The sequence below is a fragment of the Strix aluco genome, chromosome 22 (genome assembly GCF_031877795.1).
Source record: "Strix aluco isolate bStrAlu1 chromosome 22, bStrAlu1.hap1, whole genome shotgun sequence".
NCBI classification, from domain to species: domain Eukaryota; kingdom Metazoa; phylum Chordata; class Aves; order Strigiformes; family Strigidae; genus Strix; species Strix aluco.
In genome coordinates, this window is record NC_133952.1 from 2861310 (window position 1) to 2883807 (window position 22498).

Here is a 22498-nt window from a genome sequence, read left to right on the forward strand (position 1 = left end):
TGACTGATGTCCTTCTGGTAAATGTGTCAGGGAAATGTTTTTTCAAAGCCTCTTCTCCCTTAAGCTTTTAATTAAAAATTAACAAAATGTATGCATTTGGAAAATGTTTATTTTCAGCAACATCCTGTGTAATTACAGCAACAATAGCATAAATGGCAAAATAGAGATTAATTGCTGATGCTGTGTAAAGAAATAACTAGCCCATGCAGTGAGAATGGTCATTTGCCAGTAAACTTCAGTAAAATGTCTGCATTGGCTCAAAGCCAGTGTGCTTTGCCAATTCAGGGCAATGTCTTGCTGTATGTTGCACTGCAGTTTGAAAGAACACATGATTAAAAGAGAAAGAGTTAGGAAGAAATTGAGGTATTATGAAACTTTAAGGTATTTTGTTAAGGGGTTACAAGACTTCAAAGGATACATATTCTGTAGAACTGCAGGTGACTTTGAAAACAAAGCCTGGCGTCCAGCCTGCAGTGTTGAACACATTAATGAAGATTCATAAACAATGCTTTGTAATGTGTAGCCTAGGATCTTGCATAAGTATTTTATATAGGCTTTTTTTGGAAAATACTTATGCTAGGAAATGTGTAAAAATTAAATTTTTGGTGAAGTGTTTGTCTTAAATTTGATGAGTCTTTTAGATCTCTGTAATGTCAGGCTTCAGAATTCTCTTGTCTGTTCAGTGTTTTAATGAATTACAGGTTTTAGTTAAGACAAATTTTTCATGTAGCATTTTTGAGTAACTGTGCTTATTCCATTCTTCAATTTGTAGAGGAAGCTATCAGTAAGGCACTCTTATTTAACTTTCCAAATGCTAGGCCTACCTAGTGCCTACTAAAACTTGAACTTAATTGTATGGTACTTCCTTTTGAAGTGAAAATGATCTTGCAGAAATGTCTGGTTTTAACTTGTGATGCGTTTATAAAACATAAAATTTAGCCCTCTACGTGTAACATCTAAAATCATACTCGATTTACCAGGTGGGCTTTTGTTGGAAGTACCTGCAGTCCACCACTTCTTGCTTTTATGTTTCTTCTTAGTAGTTTATCCTTTTTAATGCATGAAATGTATGAAGTGGTTTAAACGAGCTTGATTTAACATCTTAATGTACTTACATTTTATAACATCCTGTGTTCTCTGTCTTGGACTGAGAAAAGCAAAATTGTAATACATACTTTCTTTGCATACTTCAGCAGTTTTGGAGGCGGTGGTGGTGTGTGTTTGCTTTGGTTTATTTTCCTTTCTTTCTTTAAATTTAACATACCAGATAATAAGAGTTACTTTTTTTGGACACTTAAAAACTTTTTGTCCTTTTAAATTGCAGTGGTTCATTCCAAAAGGGTTTGCAATGAGTCTCACCTGCCAACCTGAATTTTTCATTCATCCTTACAGTATCTCTGTGCTGCCAATTATGCCTCTGGAAAACAAACATATACATTAGATCTTTTTTGTATCTCAATAATAAGTCTGCTAGTTTCTGGTGTTGCCTTGGTTCAGTACAGTTTCCATTTCCTTTGTAGTGTGTTTGCGTATTTTCTAATTAACCAGGCTTTAAACTTTTTGTTCTAATCTTCCAACAGAAGTCAGACGAAGGTCTTCTGAAGTTTGTTGATAGATTAGTTACCATCACCATAGGGTGTGTTGAGACATTAAAGCAAATGGAAAAGAGGAAAAGCAGTAAGGACTATGCAGAAAGACACAGTCCTTCCTTAAAAGCTGTCAGACTGGATGTCCACCTGTAGCCAGTCCCTAGGTCACATCTTACTCATCCTACTTTTCTTGCTTTTAAGAATAGAATTTGTGTAGAGATTTTTTTTTTTTTTTTTCCCCATAGAGTATGCAGACTCAGACCATGGTTCCCCTTTAAACATAAAAGAGGAAGGTGGAAGGGTAACCTATTACCAAACTTTATTATACAGCAGCTTTGACATTACCATTTGTGTATATTTATTTGATAGTACACTGATGGCCTTTAAAAGGAAGTTGTTATTTCAAACTCTCCCAGTGTATAGGAAGTGCTCTGGTAACTTTGTATTTTCAGGCTCTTAAGGTGTAGATACCGTATCTCAGTCCACTGAGCTCAGGGGCTCTGTCACTACTGGTAATGAAAACTTTTAGGATACTGAGATGCGCTTAAGTTACATATATATTCCTTTGTTTTAGGAAACTAAGTGTGTTAAGAATTTAGGAGTGTGAATATGAGATATTTTAGTGGCAGTAAACAGATTTAAATATTGAAACCATAGCAGCTGAAACTTAAATTTCATGTTGATGTTATGATTTGTACTTCAACACTGACCACGTAAGAGAACTTAAGTTGCACCCTTGCAGTTTACGTAAGTCACTAGTCACAGTTTCTCTGCTGGCATTATCTGTCAGCAGCTAAATGCAGTGAGGTACTGAAATTTGTATTGCTTAATCAGAGGAGTCTTAAATTGTATTAATAAGCCCTCAAGAAGAAGGAAATGGTTTAACATTTTTATGTTAAAGCATTTTCATTTGACAGCTTATCAGTGATAATGCAAATTATGACAAGTTGTTAATGTTTTAAAGATTAGTTAACAACGTATGTGTTCCTGCTGTTTAACTGGGGTTTTTTTTGTTGTTTTTTGTCTTTTTTTTTCATATTGTTTGAATGGCATAAGATATTTTCAAAATGGTCTACAAGGAGGGCACTGTTGCTAGTTATTTCCCTGCTACATGTTGTGGAAGGGGATGTATTAGTGATTTGTCCTCTGAAAATCTTTACCGCTTCCATCTGCAGTGGTGCTGCAGGATTTATTGCATTTGCTTTAATGTTTAGTAATACTTATTACTGGCCATTGTAAGAAGAGAAGCTGTACTGTTATGACCTTACAGTAAGCTGACAAATACCTTAATGTAGTAAGCATGTGTGAGAACCCAAAATAACAGTGAAATAGAAGAAAGGTGTGCATAAAAGTGCATCTCTCAATCTGCATGGATTAATATTTATTTCTCCTCTCAGACACAACTCTGTTGTGTGTTAGTGCTTTGTTAGTGTAGTCCCATGTTGATCTCTGCTTTCCGCAGCAGTTGTTTCCAAGATGAGTAATATTTGCAAAGAGCTCTGACGTTCTTTGGAGGGAAATGCAATGACTCTTTTCAGGTGCTTCAGTTAAGTCTATAAACTCATGGGCATGTGAGTAGTGCATGTGATCTCACTGTCAGGAGCTTTGGACTTAAACTGAGCTGAGCATACTTGCTGAAAATGGGATCTGTATACTGGCTTATATTTGTACCTAGTATATTGATAGTTTATATACACTGTTCTTAATAGCATTAATAGAAACAGCTTCCTGAAATTTCACATTTACAGGTCTGTTAATGTTTAAACTTTACATTTTCAGAAATCAATGCTAGGATAGTATATTAGTATATCTTACTGTTTATGGTAAAATTGAAGCTCATTATTTTCCATCTCCTGGGTAGTTCTGCTAGGCCAAGAACAAATACTAGATATACATTGTCTTGTAGGAAATTTTAATTGTTAAAAGGCTCTGCCACATTACAACAGATATTTGATGGCTTGCTAAACTAGGTCTGTCCAGCTGCTTTATAAAATCAGGTTCTGTTGAATAATGGTTCTGTGCAGGTTTTCTTCCCTCTTCTCCACCCCCCCAGCTGTTTCAAGAAATGTGTTGAAACATTTTCAGAATATTTCATAATAATACACCCGGTGCATAAATAGTGTAAAAGTTCTACCCTGGTAACTGCTAGTGTCAGAACATGGAATTCCATGTGAGAAATGCATATTCCAGCCATTCAGGGAAGCAATTTTCAAAGGGTCACATGCATTAGAGGCACAAATTTTTGATCTGTGAAACTTCAAATGAAGATTTCTGTTTTGCTTTATATGAGATCATGCAGACTTCAAGGATGCTTCCGACAGTTGGAGATGGACTTCTTAATGCATGTGATCAAAGAAGACCTATTTCAGAGAATAACATTATAAAGGAAAAATTAAGAGGAAAGCATAGAAGAAAATACTTTTCTGTCTTAACATTAGTGCTTTGCAGTAACGTGGAGAGAAGGAAAAACGGCAGAAAGTGCAAGGTGCCAAAGTCCAGTATTTTGCAGTTAGTTGGTGTTAAAATTCTTAGCAAAAATAGCTTCAAGTGATAGATATAGAAAGGAAAGAAGAGTGAGACACCTGGAAAAACATCAGTATGAAACATTAATATTCTAGCACTGCAATTTCTTCTATACATGTTATGGCTCTCCATGTCCAGTAGAAGCAGTAGAATAAAAACTTGGGTCTGGAAATATTGCAGGGAAAATAAACTAAATGTAATTGGTGCAGTTATGAGTCACTGTTAATGTGACGGAGGGCTGGGAGGGGGAAAGAGTTGCACTTTTTTTCCACTTGTATCCGTTTTCAGTCATTAGTCTTGCAGAAAGAAGCAAAAAATCACCATGTATCCTGTCTGTTTACAGAAATAGGAACCTATAAATAGTTGCTGGAAGGAAAAGTATAGTGAAGCAAGAAAAGAGAAAGGAGGGGCTATGTTCCAGTAGGACGAATTAAATGAAATAACACTATTGATAATTGCATAGCAATGTTTGAGCTTGGGACAAAGCTTGATCGCTGTTAGTCTCTGCGTAGGAGCTTTTTGGATCACTTCGAAGATGCCATTTGAAGGCAAACATGCAATTTTAATTGGTGTCTTCTGCTGAATTTCCTGGGTATCTTTTATGTGAAGACCAAGGAGTCAAGGTGTGACTCTTGCACTGGCTCCCAGTGTCCTGTTTGCTCTTCTCAGAATAAGGGTCTACAATTATTTTTTTTTATTTATATTCAGGGGAGGGTGAGGTGCAGGTGTTGGGTTTTTTGCTTGCTTTTTGTTTTAACATTGCTTGCTCTTTAGTAGTCTCTGCTAAATCACTGAAGCTGAAAGTGTGAGTCCTTGAAAAAATGAGATTAAGCTGTGGTCTTGACCTGTTTCAGATTGTCATTATAAAGCCAAATGTTTCAGCATTCTGGACAATAGCGAGAGTATTTTACCATGTAACTTTGTCCATTAGCCCACCAGAAAACAATCTCTCTTTGGTTGTCTTATTCAGCAGATACATTGTAATGTTTCTTAATATTAGTGAAGGATTTGTTGAGGTTCAAGTAGGTGTATTTAGGTGAATCAGAAAGAACATTTTGGCATTACCCCTAAAGACAAGCAGGTTCCTGCCTTTTTTTTTTTAATTATAATTATTAAAGAGGTAGTTCATAAGAATGGAATGAAGCTATCCCTGGCTTACCCAAGAGTTTTAGGTACCAGTCAGCAGAATATCTGCCCTGCTTATGTAAAGGTAATTACACAGTATGTTTTTCAGTCCACTTGAGAAAAGTGCCAGGCACACAAATGTTTGTACTGAGCTAATTAAATTACACTAGAGATAGTTTTGGCAACATAGTGAGGGGAACAATGTAGTTAACCCAGCAACTTCAGCAGAATACATAAGTATTGATCGGTTGGTACTGTTTCTTACTTTCTTACATCAAGACAAAAACACCTCTGCCTGTACGGTGTTGTCCAAGAGTGAACACAGAACGTGTGCTTGTTGCAAATCCAGGATGCCTGAAAGCACAAAAGAAGTATCCAAAATGCGACGTACCATAATTCTAAGAAAATTTCATATAAAATATCAGTGCTACTTTAGAAATGGTGTGTGAGTTTCGATTGTAACCACAAGGAAATACGCACATTGGGTATGTTTGGCAATTTAGTCGATAAGAGTTGCCCAACTGTTTGGTGGTTATTTGGCTGATTACTAAGAGATGTTTTTAAAATTCAGTATGTGTATTTCAGCACTCTGGTGTTTAAAGTCCATCCAGTCTAATTGCCTTTTCCCCCCCTCCTTCCCCTCTGTCTTTCAGCAAACGAGGATTCAGTGTCCGATCCTTTGGAACGGGGACTCATGTGAAACTGCCAGGACCAGCACCGGACAAGCCGAATGTTTATGATTTCAAAACAACATATGATCAGATGTACAATGATCTGCTTAGGAAAGACAAAGAACTGTATCCCTGTGGCGTGGCCTTTTTAAAAAATCCAATATGGTTCATCCTTGAAAGGTGTAATTCATTATTTGACATTATGCGTTAGGAATATATAGTTGCTTGACTGGCGAACTTAAAATGTTTTAAGTTTATAGGAGGTTTTTTTTACAATGGGCCTCTAATGCTCCCTTGTAAATTGCTATTGAGTTACAATGCACGCATTCAAAATGCTCTTTGTAGTGTGTTAACATGTTTAGCTCTTGAATGAAAGCACGTTAATACTATCACAGATTGTCCATTACCTCCACTGCACTGTGGATCATATTTTCTCAGTGCAAAGACTGTCCTGATAATGGATATGTGAAGAGCGACCACCTCGACATTAATGTTGTATTTAGCTCAGACAAACTGACAGGTAAGGTTTACAGTATACTTTCTCTGGGAGAGAGGATACCTTTCATTAAAGACCTCACCCTTCTCACTGAGAATTTCTTGGTACGTGATTTGATCTGTGCACTGAAAAAAATCCTATAGTATATTATAGAGAATGCACATAGGAGAGCCCAATAACGTATTTAATCCTGGAGAGCAGAGGTGATCAAGGTTATGCACATTACTTAAAACCATGACTAATGTCAAACTGCATGATTTTAGAACATCTCTATTCAAAGTTGATTTTTCGTTTGTTTTTAAGAAAACCCACAAACCTACAAAATTGGGGCACTTGCTGTAGATACTCTTTTCTCAACAAGGGATCCGATTTATTCTTTTAATGTTAAATATGATAGAGAAAACTTACCCTAAATAAGAGATTCAGTATATGCTGAATTTCTGCCTCAAAGATAGAGGACCCTTTAGAGTGAAGTATCCTAGAAATTAATCTTGTTAATTTAATAGTGCAGTCTTTGCAATTTTTAGTGGTATAAGGTTTTTTCCTAAAATCTTGGGTATGGCCACCTGAAGATCCAACAGGAATGTTAACATGGTTTAAATGTCTTAATTGTACTCAAACGCCAGTTTTCCAGCATCTTTTTGAAAAAATTGGAATAACACTAAACAGGTTGTCAGAGACTAGAAAACTTGGAACACTGCAGAAACTAGTTCAAGCTGTTACTCAAAGAGTCAGCAAAGTCAACAACTTTTTGTAAGATAGCTCTACAGTTGTTTGGTAGCACAGATTGTACTATGGCTTACTACTCAACAAATTCTTTGTTGTATTTGCTGACCAGAACTTGTAAATTTGAGCTCCCTGAGACCCTAAGAGTGGTGACTACTTTTGCATTGGGCATTGAAAGACTTATGTTAAGAAGGGCTGGGCTGTTTGGTTAAAGCTGCACAGCACAGTGAGAACTCATTAAACATTGGAATACCTTTCTGCATGGCGTTCCACACAAATGGTATCTCTTGCAGGGATACTGGTTTCCTAATACCTAGTTAGAGGTCCTTTTTAAAAAAAATAATCAAAATGTAAGGTATAGTCTTAATGAATCACATGTGTGATGTGCTGGGGTTTTTTTATCCCTCTGCCTATAGAGAAAAGGAAAATCTCACAAATCCATTTTAACAAGGTATGCCATATCTTGATTAAAAAAGAATTGCTTCAAAAGAAAATTATTTGAATTGAGAAATAATTTTAACAAGAACTAACGACTTGTAACTTCTTTGTTGCATTCTTCGTTGCTGCTGTACTGAATATGGCAATGCTTTAAGATAAAACCAATAGAAAGCCTACCTAGTCCCCCACATTCAGCGTATTTCGGAGTTACCATTTTGGTTCTGCTCCATGCTGCAGATGGTTGCTGTGTTACCCAAATGTATTTGCAGTGTTACAGTTTCTTCTCTAAAGATAAAAGAAAGCAAGATTAAACAATAGCCATTGCAAGGGAAATAGGGCAAGAATAATAGCCTCTACATCTTTGCATTTTTGATTCTCACATGATATAAGTTAAGGTTTTCAGAGCGAAGACTGCAGAAAACAACTCCATTTCCAGAAATGGGTTTTGACTTTTACCATAACCAAAATAAGACCTACTCTTGCCAGAAAGTTGTGGAGTAGATTTTTGTGAGCCAGGGTCATGTGGGCCCAGGTTTTTTTGGGTGAGCATTACTTCGTAGGCAGATTGGCATGCAGACATTACCTGCTGAAGGGTGGGAGGGCCTGCTCTTCTGATGGGCTTTGGGTGTAATTGGTATGGGGAAACAAAAGAAGGTGTGGTTCTTTATACGATTTACCTGCTTGTTCTGTTCCCCAGCCTTGCTTTAATCACCAAGTAGAGATAGTTGTCATCTGTAGCCTTCCTGTGTGGTTTGAAATAGTGTATCTTGGGACCAAGCAGACAGCTGTCTCCATAATCCAGTGATGGGACACATGAAGTTCGAGTGCTCAGCATTCAGTACTGCCTCACTTAGGAGTGATGTCCCTCTTCCAGTTCTGTGTGCCAGCAGGCACCCAGAGCGTTCCGCACACTAGATACTCAGCAAAATTGGGGCTGTAAGGGACTTAGAACGTTCTCTGGCCAGCCAAGTAAATGACCCCTGTTTCAGAAAGCAGTAGTCTCAAACAGAAATGAGCTGCTGCAGTTGAACATCAGTCAAAGCAAGGTTAAAGTTATGTTGGAGTGAACAGATCCACTGAAACTTTCTTACTCGTGGACAGGGGGAAGAAATATTCAAAAACCCACTCTGCAGAGACTGAAAGCACCTTCATTACAGTTAGTTAGTGAAATACAGAGCATAAACTCACATACCTTGAAGGCATATGTTGAATTTCAGAAGCACAGGAATAAGGGATTAATGGAGCCAGGCATACAGATTCAGTTGAGTAGGTGGTTACAGTATATCTAAAATGGAAGTACTTAAAAGTGTTTTAAGATGTGGTACTTAAACCTTATAGTTAAAATAAGTATTCACATCTACCACTGCATTTTTAGAACAGTGTTTAAATTCCCTGAGCCTTCATAGAAGGCTGTGACAAAACCATTTAAGGTTGTTCTGAATGTGGCTTTTGGTTGCTTTTTAAAATATGACTTTATCATTTCTAGAACAGTAGAGGGTCCTACTGCTAATCTGTAGGAGATGTGACCGTGGTCTGCAGTACCTCTGGGGGGCTATGTGTGCATAGTATAGATACTACACATATCTCAAAGATAGACCTCTAGGATTACTTGTCCCTTACAGCTGTGTGAAGGGGTTTAAGGACTTAGTTCTAATTATATGGTGGTGACTTTAAAGATGAAACAAAAATAGAGGAAAACTGGTGAGCCTTGCCTTCAAGTGAATGCAAAAACTAGGCTAGGATGAAACTTTCTAAATGCCAATTTAAATCTGCAACAGCAGTTGCTTTTATGCCCAGGGATAAGAACTGTTCAAGTGGAAATTTGACCAGAATGCTGCAGCAGTAGCTCCTGGGTCCTTTATCAATATTAACTAATTCTGTGATTGATTATTTCAACACTGATATATCTGTGACCCTCAGATGGAAGATACCTAAGGATTTCCATAGATGGGGTATTTTATTAGGATTTCTAGGCAGCCTACCTCTACTCTGCAAGCTTAGCCTTCTGCTCTGTTTCCTGCTTTTTTGATCATCTCTTCTAATTTGACCTCTCTAACTGTAGGTAAGATTCCAGTTTTAGCTCCGTAGTTACATGATGATATAAAATGGGGGGGGGGGGGGCAGAACATGTCCTCAAGAAGTTGCTGAAGGTGTGATTCAGTTAGAAAGGAAAATGTTTCAGAAATGAAGAACTGGCTTGATACATCTCACTCAAAGACGTAAGGATTATTTTCTGTTAAAAAAAAAAAAAATAGTGATAATGTAGGTGATTGGGATCTAGTTTTTTTTCTCTGAACTCCATATTTAAGCTGGATGGCCATGTGGTACTTCTTGTGCTATTGTTGATACGTGGTGGTGGTTGGTATTTTTTAATAGTACCCTTCACATTCAGAACCAAGTGGAACCAGTTTCTTCTGCCATATACAGGACACTTTTCCAGTAAATATTTGTGGCATTATGGTCTCCCCATAGCTGATGCTTATCCCTGATTTATCCCCCAGTCTTCCATCTGCCTAAGATGTGCTCTGTTAACTGGCAAGATGCATTGTGGTAGAATATCAGTAGAGGAAAATGTGGTGGCTTTGGAGCAAGCGTAGGCATGCACAAGATCTTCACACGGTGTAGATGAATAAAACTGAGATCTTTATTTCCCTACAGAAGATGAGGAAGGCGAACAGAAGTGTATTGTTGAATTAAATTGGCTTCTGTGCCTTTCCCAAAACTTTTCAGTCCCACTTGAGACACCATCTCCTGTGCTCATGAAGAGGAATGAACACAAAGAGGATCGGAACTAGCTGAGAAGAGGGGACGTCCAGAAGTAGTGAGGCTGTATTGAGGAATAATTTTTCTGTCTTTGTAGGGTGGTGATGAAGGAGCATCCTTTAGTGCTGAAATCTTAGGCATCACTTCAGTTAGGCTTTTCTTGTAGAAAAACTGCATTTCCTGTCTTGGAGTCAAGCTTAGCTTCATGGGACAGTTATGGTTTGAGTATTAATAGTCACCTCTTCCAGAAGGTGTCCTCTGCTCTCCCTTAACACTAGTACCAGAAGAAAGGAATCGATTTCTTCTGCAGTGTCTCAACTGTAGTAGAAAGTGGCATCAGCCACAGAATTACTAAGCTGACTGCTGAAATACTGCATATCTGTTGTAGCGAGTGTGTTGCTAGGTTCTGCTCAAGGCGGGAAATAGAATTGCTTGTTAGACCATGGTCAGACTGTCTTACTGGTCAGTAGGGGGTCGTTCTCTATTCAGTCTGAAGGGTGGAATCAATAAGAGATTAATATTCTTAAATCGGGGACTAAAACTGAAAAGGAAGTGTCGTAACACACCTTCTAATAAGCTAAAATTCTGTAAGTATGCAGCTAGTCCAGGATTACATCTACCACCTTCTCCCAGTTCAGTGTATCATATTTTAAGAGGATAGTATCATCTGTTTGTTACTGCCTTGGTCTTAGTTGGTTAGAATTCCTGAGTTAAGTAGCCAGGTTCTTGAGAATTTTTGCTTTTGAAATGCTCAGTTTGCTCTAATGGATCTTCTTAAGTAACCTGATGTGGGGAAGCCAGTTAGTAACTAGTGGCTTTATTCCATTTTCTTAGTCTGGTAAGTAAGGGAATAGATGTAAGGATTTAAATTTCTGATACAGTTCATCTAGAGCATAAACCAGAACTTTTTTCTGCACTTCACATCTCTTGAATTGTTCAGTTATGTAAGACCTTCCTTCCATTGGGCTTAGACTTTTAATTTTCCTGAGAGGGGTGTAGTATTGAATAATATCTTGGATCTTGCTGCTTAGTTGTGTTTTCCCACTTTCAAAAAATGGCATACGATACCCAAATAATTCACAGCCTGAGCTGATGACTGTGCAGGCATTGATGGGGAAAAGGTGTTGGAAGAAGAGTTGGCAGTAACAGGAATATCTTGCTCTAAACGACTTCCCCAGTTTCTTTTGAATACCGTTTGTTTGTTGCAGAAACTTCTGCCACCTGTAACAAAGCTCTAGGATCCATAATAATTGAGTAGTAATTCCTGACATTTCTGGATCAATGAACTGCCATAATACGTGGAGCGTTTGTGTTGGACCACTTCACTGGCGGCTGTGCAAAGCAACCTTGAGTTGCTTAATGGGGAAAGCTACCGCTGCATGGGTGCACAGGAGGAGTAGTGAGATCTGCAGAGCATCTGCACCCTGCTTTTTGGGGCCATATAGCTCAATCTTGAGGAGTAACTTAATTAAATTCTACTTCAGGTAAGCTCTTCGTGCATGTATTTATCTTATGTTTTCATTTGGTTTTCTTCATGCATTTTGAAAACGGATACAGAGTTGTCAGCTGAGCTGTCATTCCAGCGGTCAGTGGGATAGTTTCTGTATCTCTGTAGACCACTTTGGAATGTTTTATTCTAGGTGTGTTTTGGGGGGGTTGGGTAGGTTTTTTTGGGGTTTTTTTGTTTTGTTTTTGTTTTTTTTTTTTAAGCCTGACCTTGCAAAAGCTTAAAAATGCTTGAAATCATGTCCTGCTGCATGTCAGTGGTAAAACCTCTTTTGAATGCAGTGTAGCCCAAGTCTTTTTCTTTCTTAACATGTCTTTCAAAGTACTTTACTACTCCTAGAAATAGAGGGAAGGGATGAGGATGGAAAGCAGCATTTTAACTGGATTTGAACAGTCTGCTAAGAGGCACATTTCTACACTTCCAGCCATAAGCTGAATTCCAATCCCTTTTTCTCCATGAAGGATCATTAGACCAAAACACTGCACAAAATCTCAGGCCTTTCAGAGGCAGCAGTTTCCAGTACTTTTTAGTTTGGCTTCTGATCAGACTGCCATTAATCTTGCTTTCATTCACATTAAAAAGGAAATATTTAAATTATTAAAATATATATAAAACATACATATTATTTCCTCTGTATTTGACCTTCTGGGACATGGTAGAAACTACAGACTCCAGTCTAACATTAAATACTTTTTCAGCATATAAAACATCCTCTGCCATCCTGTCTGTCTTCTAGGTAGTCTTTGGAAGGTTTATTTCCTTAACCAAGGTGAGTCCTGCACAGGTGCTCTAAAGAATTCTGACTAAAGGACCCTGTCTGAGGCTGATAACTTGTAAAATCCATTTAGAATTTGAGTGATTGCATTGACTGTTCCAGTCATAATGTATGAACTCTGTGAATGAACACATATGTTTGAATCTTTGTCTTTAAAAGAGCATTCTTGGAAGTAAAGGTGACACTTGGATCTGAGACTTCACGTATTTGAATGGATGTTAAAAATAAGGCTCCTTGAATGTCTAGCCAAAATACGTCCCTGCCATCTGCTGGCCTCCTGAATGTACCATGTACAATTAGCGTCACTTAAATATGTTTTGCTGCATAAGCAGCTCAATGCATTGGCCCCGTTGCTTGTGATACAACACGGGAAGCTTTCCTAAGTAGCGTTAGCAGTAAATGCATCAAGACCTTCATTCTGTTTGCTCTTTGCACAGCTAACTTCTTAGCATGGGTTTTCTTTGTTTATAGACTGTCATCTTTGTAAGGGACTTTTATATAAGGGTAAGTAAAAAATTTTGCTGCTTCCACTCTTTGGGTATTGACTTAAGTCCTACTCACTCCTGTTGTAATCTGTAGTTGATAAAACTCAAGATCAGTCTGCAGCCTAAAAATGGGCATAGCTATGTTCGGTCCTAGTTTGGCAGGTTCATCCTGGACTTGAATGAGGGGAGAGGAGTGGACAGAAGAGGTTACCTCAGATTAACACAAAACCTCTGTGCCAATGTAAGGGATGCTCATACATTTTTTTCCTTATATTGGTTCCAAAACAATTTCCATCTTCAAGGTAGTGACTAGCATTAGTTGCAAGACAGTAAAACCTCTCTGACTTCTGGGATGTTTATGCCATTTGTCTTGGATATGCAGAAAGGTAGAGAAAACATTTAACAGATGGGCTGAAGGCATATTTCCACACAAAATTTGCAAATATCTGTTACCCCTTCTTGTTCTTTGCTCTTTTATTTTTAACTAAAGATAGGGATTTTTTTTTTTGCCAGAGCATTTTATCTTGCAGCATTTTCTACTTAAATTTTCAGTATGGAGTATTAGTGTCATGTCTGCCACCTTTAAAGTGATAGAACTTTTAGGTATAAGTCACATTTATTTCCAGTTAGGCGAAGTTAGCATTCTCTTGCTACCAGCATTGCTTTTTACTAAAGCTCCAAGTTAAGCAGCTCTGAGTCTTGTGGAATCATAGCTTCTGCCTTTACTAAAGCTTCTAGAAACTTGCAGCAAAACCAACAGCTTAAGTTATAGAAGATAGTTTTGAAAAATACTACCATGAAGAAAGAAATTTGATGTAATTTACTGGGAAGAAATAAATCTTCATAGTTTTAACAATTAATTTTGATGCTTTTGACCCTAGAGCAATGAAGTTATGTTCATGTATGACAAACCTTATAACACTTCTGGGTATGGAAGAGCAAGTGAAAGGTTGATGCTTCATCATTTTTGTGTAATGACTCTGATCCTAAAAATTTCTCAATACTGCCAAAGGCACAAATCGTAGAAATTGAGTGAACTGTGCCGAGTTTTTCTGATAATCTACATCTGAGATGGCTTCTAAGTGACCCACTTCCAGGAAGCATTTTGAAAACTCACTTCTGTGTAGCTTGCCCTGTCTCCACGTAGTATGGCATTAAACATCTTCCAGCTACTTAGAGGAATGTTTTGAAATCTTCTAACAGATAGAAATGAAAGATTTGGCAGCTTTGGATACATTTGGAAACGTGATCAATAACCCACATCTCGATAGAAGGAAGATCAGAAAAATGTGAAAGGTAAGAGAAATCTGAGTAAGATGGCCATTGTTACCATTTTACACTGGTCACACTCTTACAGTACCCAGGAGTGTGTGCAGACATGTGCTTCAAGCATTGGCAGAATTATTTGGATCACAGTGTTTTGTGAAGAATGGCATATATCCTTCTATGTATTTCAAATATAATCCTGGCACTTGGGGATCCAGGTGCCAGATTTATTCAACTAGAGTAAATACAGCAGGGTTTCAGCAATGGACCGACGTATAAAGAAGTATTTAGCAGTGCAAATTACAAGTCTAGCATGGGAATGGCAGGAGAGGTGTGTGCCAGTTTCTTACTTTCCATCTCAGTAGAAACAAGTTGGCTGACACAACTGTATAAAATCCCACTCAATATAGAGAATGGTTGCTGGCATGGAGTTCTTGTTGGAAGATCTTGTTCATGGGCTCTGCTAGTGTACGTGCAAGAAGTGTCTTCAGGGCTTCGTCTCCCAGATAGACCTCAGTCAGCCCTGAGAAATTCATATACATGAGAGCTCTTTTCAAAAAAAATCTGCAATAAACTTCTGAGAGAAAGTCAGCAAAAGAGGAAATCTAATGTAAGTAGAAAGATGCATTTAGATGCTTACCTTTCCCAAACGTGATGCTGCTACTTTATGGGATACTTATTTTTGACTGATTTGATACAAGGTAGTGAAAGTAGCCTTAAAATCAGAAGTGGTACTAACTACCGAAGTCTGTTTTCAGGATGTGTGAAAGAAATTTAGACTGTCTTGCTGCCATATACCTCTTAACTGGTAGAGCATAGATCTCATTTCAGGAAAAAAAGTAATTAAAATACTATATTTTCGGAAGAGAATACGTTGGGGTGGGGGTGAGAAGGTGTTCTCGCTTTGCTGCCCAGTGACAGAATGGGCAGTCTTCAGGATCTTTAGAATTTAATGCAAGAATAGAGACATACTAATGGCCAGTGTGAGAAGGGCTTATTGTGGGAAGTGTTTACCCAAGGCACACAAGCTGTGTGTCTGTAAGCTTTGCAAAATTGGTCGTTAATCAGATACTGGATTAACCACATCCCTCTGTTCTTCAATATCCTGTTTGTAGTGTTGCACTAAGGAATGTTTGCTGCAGACCTCATCCAGCATGTTTCCTGCTCTGCATGCTGCTGTTTAAAAGTGGTCCTGCTGTCTTTACGAATGTGTTCTCAGGTTTCCCAAATGTGTTAAATGAAATGACTTAATTGATTTAAGGTTTTGTAATACTTGTGTTTTGCTTTATCTGAGTTACCCTATCCAGCTGTAACTATTTAGTTGAAAATTACCTTTGAGTTTGACTGTACAAAGCAATGACAACAACGGAAGCCAATTTGAAAATAGTTGTTGCAGACCCTGTTTCTCTGAGACATGAGATGGCATGACTAATGTTTTTCTCACAGACCTCTCTCCTCACAGCTACCTCAAAATTACTTCCCCCTGCCCAGTCCTATGACATTTGCTGCTCATCTTCTGAAATCTGGTGCTTGTTTCTAAACCTGAGAAGAACATCCAAAAGTAATCTGTGATACTTACGACTCCTCTTATGATTCCCTCTTGCTTGCCTACTGGTCCTGATAGTGATTTCTGTATTCCTTTGTTACATATCTGTGTCACATACTAGACTTGTCACTACTTTGAGCTGTCTTGCAAAGTGACCAAGACACTGTAGATTCCAGCAATCAAAATCAAAACTCCTTGAAATACACACTCAGATGAAGTGCACAGTCAGCTGTTTGATGGCACAGTCAAACAGAGCACTTCAAAGAAGTCATCTTGTTATGTTCTGTCTCTGGTATCCTTGTCTTTCTAGTAGTCCCCTTCAGTATGTCTGATAGCCCTTCTCCAGCTCTTTGGCAGTGGACTTTGCCATTGCTTCCATTCTCTTCCCCTTTGACAGCTTGTATCTGTCCAGTTTCATCCTTCAAATACAGTTTTAGCTGTTCAGCACCGACAAGTCATTGTCTGGCACTTGAGCTCTAGGTTAAACTAAAGATTTTTCCCTCTTTCATGTAGCTCTCAGCTTTAGGGCTCAACCAGGCTTGAGGAAATGAGCATAGCTAGCATGTTGTTCCATTTGGACCAGTTACTGTGAGCGCACTCAGTTGGATTTTATCTGTGCAGCGTGTAGCTCAGAAATGCTATGTAGTTGTCCTTAGCAATGAAAAACAAGTGACACGTCAATTCTTTGCGAGTCATTAATGCAAGTAGAAATGTTATCAGAAATGTTATTTAACCCAAATCAGTGTGTTTGTGACATTCTGGGATGGCATATTCTCAGTGTTAGGCCTGTAAGCTACACAGTGCCACAAAAGACTTGTGAGCAAACTAGTTGGTACTAAATCCACATCATTTCAATTCCAAACGAAAGGCAATTTGCGCTCTGGATAAGGAATGTAGACAGTTCTTGCAGTCATAATCACAGTTGCTTGGAAAGTAGAATTTGTAGTGCTGGTGCCCATTTTTAGTCTTTTATTCCCTGTAAGAGGAACTGATTGTGAAGGTGGAAGAAGGTTGGGCAGTCTCACCCCCACACACACTTCCTTTAAGGAAATGTCTAGTTTCTAGGCATTTTGCCAAGTGGGGTTTAACACAATGTATCTTCTGTTTATAATGCTGATACTAATAAATAAATTAAGATGACATGGAAAAGGGATCTGCAAATGTCATTCATACTAATGTGAGAAGTATTCTGCTCTGCTGTTTTTTTCATGAAGAATTGCAGTATTTGAGTATGATGACAGCTGCACCAAAATGAATAATCAGCATGTCAGATTTATTTGAAGGTGGAGAAGCTTTGGGTGCCAGCCATTACTTTAAAGATGTTTTTTCCCTAAAAAGTATGTATACATTTTAGGAAATGTAGTTTGCCCAATTATGTTTAATAAATTGGTCTCTAGTATATTTTGGATGACTGTAATTAATTTATATACCTCAAAACTTTCAGCTCAAGTCACTTGAGTTTCAGTTTCACCTGGGAGTTAAAATGAAACATTGAATACTTTGCTCAGTAAGAGATCATTTTTCTTTTACCATACAGGATTTTAACTTAAATAGGTCAATATACTGGTATACAAATTGTATAAGGCAACACTTATCTAAGTTTAGTCATCTGCAGACTAGTCATCTTCATGGGACCTGGTTGGATGCCCTTACGCCAAGAGGAATGGAAGGGGTATTCTAGGTGATGTTTTTTTCATGGAGGGTGGAAGAATTAGAGTAGCTAAGGTACAGATATGTCAGATTCTTTTTCATTGGCTATCAAGGAAGACTTTCTACCTTGATGACCCTAGATGTAGATGTTTACATACAGCCTTCTAAACCTGCATGGTTGAATTCATCTAAATTTCTTCTTAAGGTATGAAAAATACTGCTGAAAGTAAATTGTCTAGGTGCAGTGATTGCCATCACTAAAATGCAGCTCTGTAAGCAATAGTGGTAAGAAATGTAAACGAAGAAGCCCTTGGCTTAAAATGCAGCATCATGTGCTGAAACATGTTAGGGTAAAGAAGTAGGCATGAAATTTAGTTTTGCTAGCATTTCTTACATGGTGCTTGGTATCCAGGTGGTGTCTTACAGGTTCTGAACTACACAATTCCTTCATAAACGTGCAACTTAGATGGCCTACGGTGATGGTCGTTCCTGTCTGTCCATTCCTGAATATCAAGTTGAACTACTGTTGACATCTCCCTGCTGAATTAATAGGACATTCTGATTGCAGCTGGGCACTGAGCTCTGCAAAACAATAATTTAGTGGGAAACAGAAGTCATCTGGCGATGTCCAACTCTGGTTTTAGTCCATCCTGTTTTCCTGAACTTCTCATTCAGAATTTTGCAGTCTTGTATCTCAAAGCTGAGAAGGTAGGCAGAGGCCCCATCATCCTAGTTACTGGGAGGAAACCTCACCATTAACTAGATTTATTCCCAGTGAAGTTAGTAGCTGTTCTTGATCCCTACTGCTCTGGGAAGAGCAGCAGTGACCTTGTACTCTGACAGATTCGAATATGTTTACTGTTGTGCAGTGTACCTCTTTCAACCGTTAACTGTCTGATCTTGGGATTTATCAAAACCTTCTGTTTTTTTCTTTGCTAATCTGTTACTTTTTGTCAACCTCAAGTACAGGTTCTCTAAACATAATCCATAAAACTTTCTGTGCAGACTAGTTGCTTTCTGTACCCTGTATCTTGCCATATGCTTTGTGCCCTAAAATGAGTATCTGTCTTTATTTAATGCAAATAAAACTTGGTTTTCTTACGTAATTTTCTATAAGCTTGTTTGGTGGTAAAAAAATGCTCGAGTTGCAGCCAGTACATTATTGTAATCTTGTTTTCTGTTTCTGGGCTTTCTTCCTTCTTGCTGTCCTCTTGGACTTCTACTTGAGAAGTGTGTTCAACATAAAACTTCAAGGTCTGGAAGTGATAGAAGGTGTAAGGCTGGGTTAGGTGTGACCCATAGCACTTCATATTGGGGGGTAGAATTCTTGTTAATGGGAAGTCGAATCTGATGCATTTGGTTATTATTTTAATGCAGATTTAGTAGTCTTTTCAGATGCTGGCAATCCACTTTAATATTGATGTATTGGGGAAATCAGTCTCAATGTGTAGTTCTTTAGAGAATATGCCATATTTTATCCAGGAGCTATTTTTCTTAAAAAAAGAAAAAGGTACTGTCTGTCCCTGCAGAGAAACTCCATGTCCCTTTCCTACTAGATTCTGCTGTTTGGTGTGAAGAAGAGAATGCCTAGACTCCCTTTAGTTCTTCATAGACAGATTTACAAGTTGTTCTGAAGACCATCTTTAGTTTCCTAAAAAGTTGGCTTCTGAAATAGAACTTGGAACAACTGCTGTTCTTGAATATGGCTAAACAGAGGAGTGAGTATATTAACAGGCATAGATGGGGAGATACGGCTAACATTTGAGTCATTAAAAGGAATTAACTGCACAATTAGTGATTTTTATATAACTCCGTGAGCGTATTCAGTACAACTTTAATGGTTACAAAAATAAAGACCAGACCCTGGAAAACCTAATTAGGAGAGAGTGTAAATATGCAAGACCATGTGCTTGAGTGTTGGGGTTTTTTGGTTACTTTTCATAGTACCTGAATAGAATAACATGTAGCATCTGTAGGAGAAATTTTTTGTTGTCATCCTTGTTCTAAGTCTGCCCATCACTTTTTTTTTTAACGTGTTTTACCCAGCTCACCTCTGTCAGAGATAATCATCATATGGTGTTAAGGGGCTGACTGATGCTGAAAAAGCTACGTGCATTTTTTTTCCCCCCTGGACTTTTTTTCCTTAATGAATTTCCAACAATAGTTCTCACAGAATTATAGCCAAAATATCTTTTAGGTTTGTAAGGATCCAATTTCCTAATAAAACCAGCAATCTACATTTTATTGAATTTCATAGTCTAGTAACCACCAAATCTTTGCCACTCTGTTCAACTACACAAGAAACACTATCAGCAAAACAGGAAGTTGGACACTTGCACAAGCAATGCAATTGTTATTTTTCCACATGGGAGTGGTATATATGGACACTGAAAAATAGTATTTTGGGGTAGGGAAAAATTAATTTAGCCTCCTAGGTTTTATGACATGCAGTGCAGGTTTGTGGAGGTGAGAGCAAGGGATTAATCATAATCAATGTGTGAAGATAATTATGAGAATATATTGGACAAGAAAACACTTCTGCTTCTCAGGATTATCTACATTATTCTGTGGATGTTCTCTCATCTGCCAGTTTCACTTTAACAAAAGCTCTTCACAGTTTCTACCAAGACTTACTCATATTTTGTGAAGTGGACCTATTAAATGGTCACCCATCTTCCACCGCTGCACTGAAATAAAACCAGCAACTAGCCTTTCAGTTCTGTAAAATTTCTTCTGAATATTACTTAGTGTTTGGGGAGACTGGTTTATACAGTATCTTTAATTGAAATTGCTTTCAGTAGAGGCTTTTGGAGGGAATGTGACAAACTCAGAAACATTTTGGTGTTTTAGAACTTTTAAACTGCCTGGGAGGGGCGGGGAAAGGCATTTAGAGAGGATATTGTGGATCATTGATATTTTCTTTTTAGTTGCACGGAATGACTTCCTGTGTCCATCCTTTTGCCATATAATATTGGCCAGAGGTTTTGAAGTTTGAAGTGCCCAGTTCAAAGCAAACACTTGCATGAAAGGACATCTGCAAAAGCCAACACTGAATGTGAGAGAGAAGAGAGAGTGCATCAGCATTGCTTGCTGGTGCTCAGACAGTTGGTAGAATGTGCTTGTTCTTGCTTTTTCAGTGATGGAGGTTTCTGATCGCTCTGTGGTCTGTTAAGAACAGTCACTGCTGGCGAGGCTGTGCCGAAGAGGGCGGGAAGAGACTGTACTGTCTTGGCTGGAGGCATCTTTCAGTTAGTGCTCACAGCTGACAGTATTTTTGGGTCCTGTCAGTGAACAAATCACTGATAAACTGCTGAGAGGGGCAAGGGATGGTTAGCCATGTGGATTGGGCAGAGACCTATCGGGTGGATGGTAAAAGGCATTTCTGGTGTCTAAGACAGGAATTTAAATTTGGGTAGCAGAAGCTATGAAAGCTTTAGGGGTTTAAACACACACACACAAAAAAACCTTTTTTTTTCAAATACACGTATATCTTCATCAATACATTACTATGGGGTGTCCTTAAGTAAATGGAGAGAATGCAGAGTCAGTGACAATAGAAATAGCTGGGTATAGGTATCTCCATAAGAACAAGCAACGATGCTGTGTCTGTTGGAAAAAACTCAACTTGAACTGCAACATCTCTTTTTTTATATCAAGTCTTCCCATTACTGAGTTGTCAAGCATAAATTTCATTATATTGTGGATCTGTTTAGCATAGTTATTCCAATAAAGGCGATATCTGAATTGGACTCACTGTAAAAATGTGATGGCTTTACTATACCAATAGTTCGCAGTAGTTGAAGGCCTCTTAGATAAATGTGTGCATGTTTTGTTGACTTTCTGAGCATGATAGTGTTAAGAAGGCTGCTATGGCCAGACAGCAGCACTGAAAGCAAGGTGAAAATTCTGTGAGTACCTTCCAAAGAAGTGATTGTTGAAAAGAAAGAGCAGGCATGCATAGGACAGGGAGCATGGAGTTGAAATCTGGTGAAAGGAAAGCAGCCTGACTTAAATGATTCCACATCTGGCAGTATAGTGGAAATCATTAATAAGCTGTAATAACTTTGCATGTGCCTAAGCTCATAAAGAAGCTGGGTTATGATTTTGCACTGAAAACAATCATGCAGATCACATCCCCCTGCTTGCTGAAAGGATGGTATGCTGTTTCTTTCCAGGTGAAAAAATTCAGACAACCGCATATGAAAGTGTCATGAATCTTAACTGCTTATTTCAGCCTCCTTTTATAGGCAGATGGACCCTTGGAAAAAAAATAGCTGTAAGTTGGCAGCAGAAAGCTCAACTGTGTGAAGCAGAAAGCTTGACTGTGTGGGTTTTTTGAATATGCGTAATTCTGTCTCCAAGCTCAGTCAGGAAAGCTAGGGGACAGATGCCAGCAACATTTTATCCTAGAAAGGGAAAAAAAAGAACCCAAAAAAGTGTGTGGGTTGTTGTGGATTTTTTCTTGAACTGCGTGATATAGAAATGAGGACTGTAGAGCCCGGAAAGGGCTCACCTTCAACCTGAACAAAGCAATGCAACCAGATGTTTACAGGTATTTTGAAAATGGCTGTTGCAGTCACTTCCATGCTTTGCAAATAACCAGAGGTCTGAAATGGCGATATTGAAGTGGATTTTTTTTTTTTTTCAAGCATAACAAACCCAAGGAGAGTTTACAGGGGTGCTGTGAGGAAGCAGTGGGTGCTGGTGTACAGGAGCTACTTGTGAGATAGCTTTGGGTTATCAGTTATATAGGGAGAAATCTTTTGGGAGAGAAGAGTGGTAAAAGGCTTCGGGGTGACCTGAAGAAAAGAAATGCAGTAGAAGTCAGTTGACTGAGAGAGAATCGACAACATGTATTTGTGATAACGTATCATTCAGTTCGTGATTCAAAATTGGAAATTTTCTTTAGTCAAGTAGTTAAAGAGCAATGATGCAGAC

General features: G+C 38.3%; 1 protein-coding gene across 1 annotated transcript in view; it reads left to right on the top strand.

The window, feature by feature from the left end:
* The window catches only part of SSU72 (SSU72 homolog, RNA polymerase II CTD phosphatase), a 28903-nt gene that overhangs the window by 1361 nt on the left and 5044 nt on the right, over positions 1-22498 (top strand). The window contains exon 2 of the mRNA XM_074848403.1: positions 5891-6034. Coding sequence (XP_074704504.1) covers positions 5891-6034 — 144 coding nt within the window. The remainder of the gene's footprint in view (positions 1-5890; positions 6035-22498) is intronic.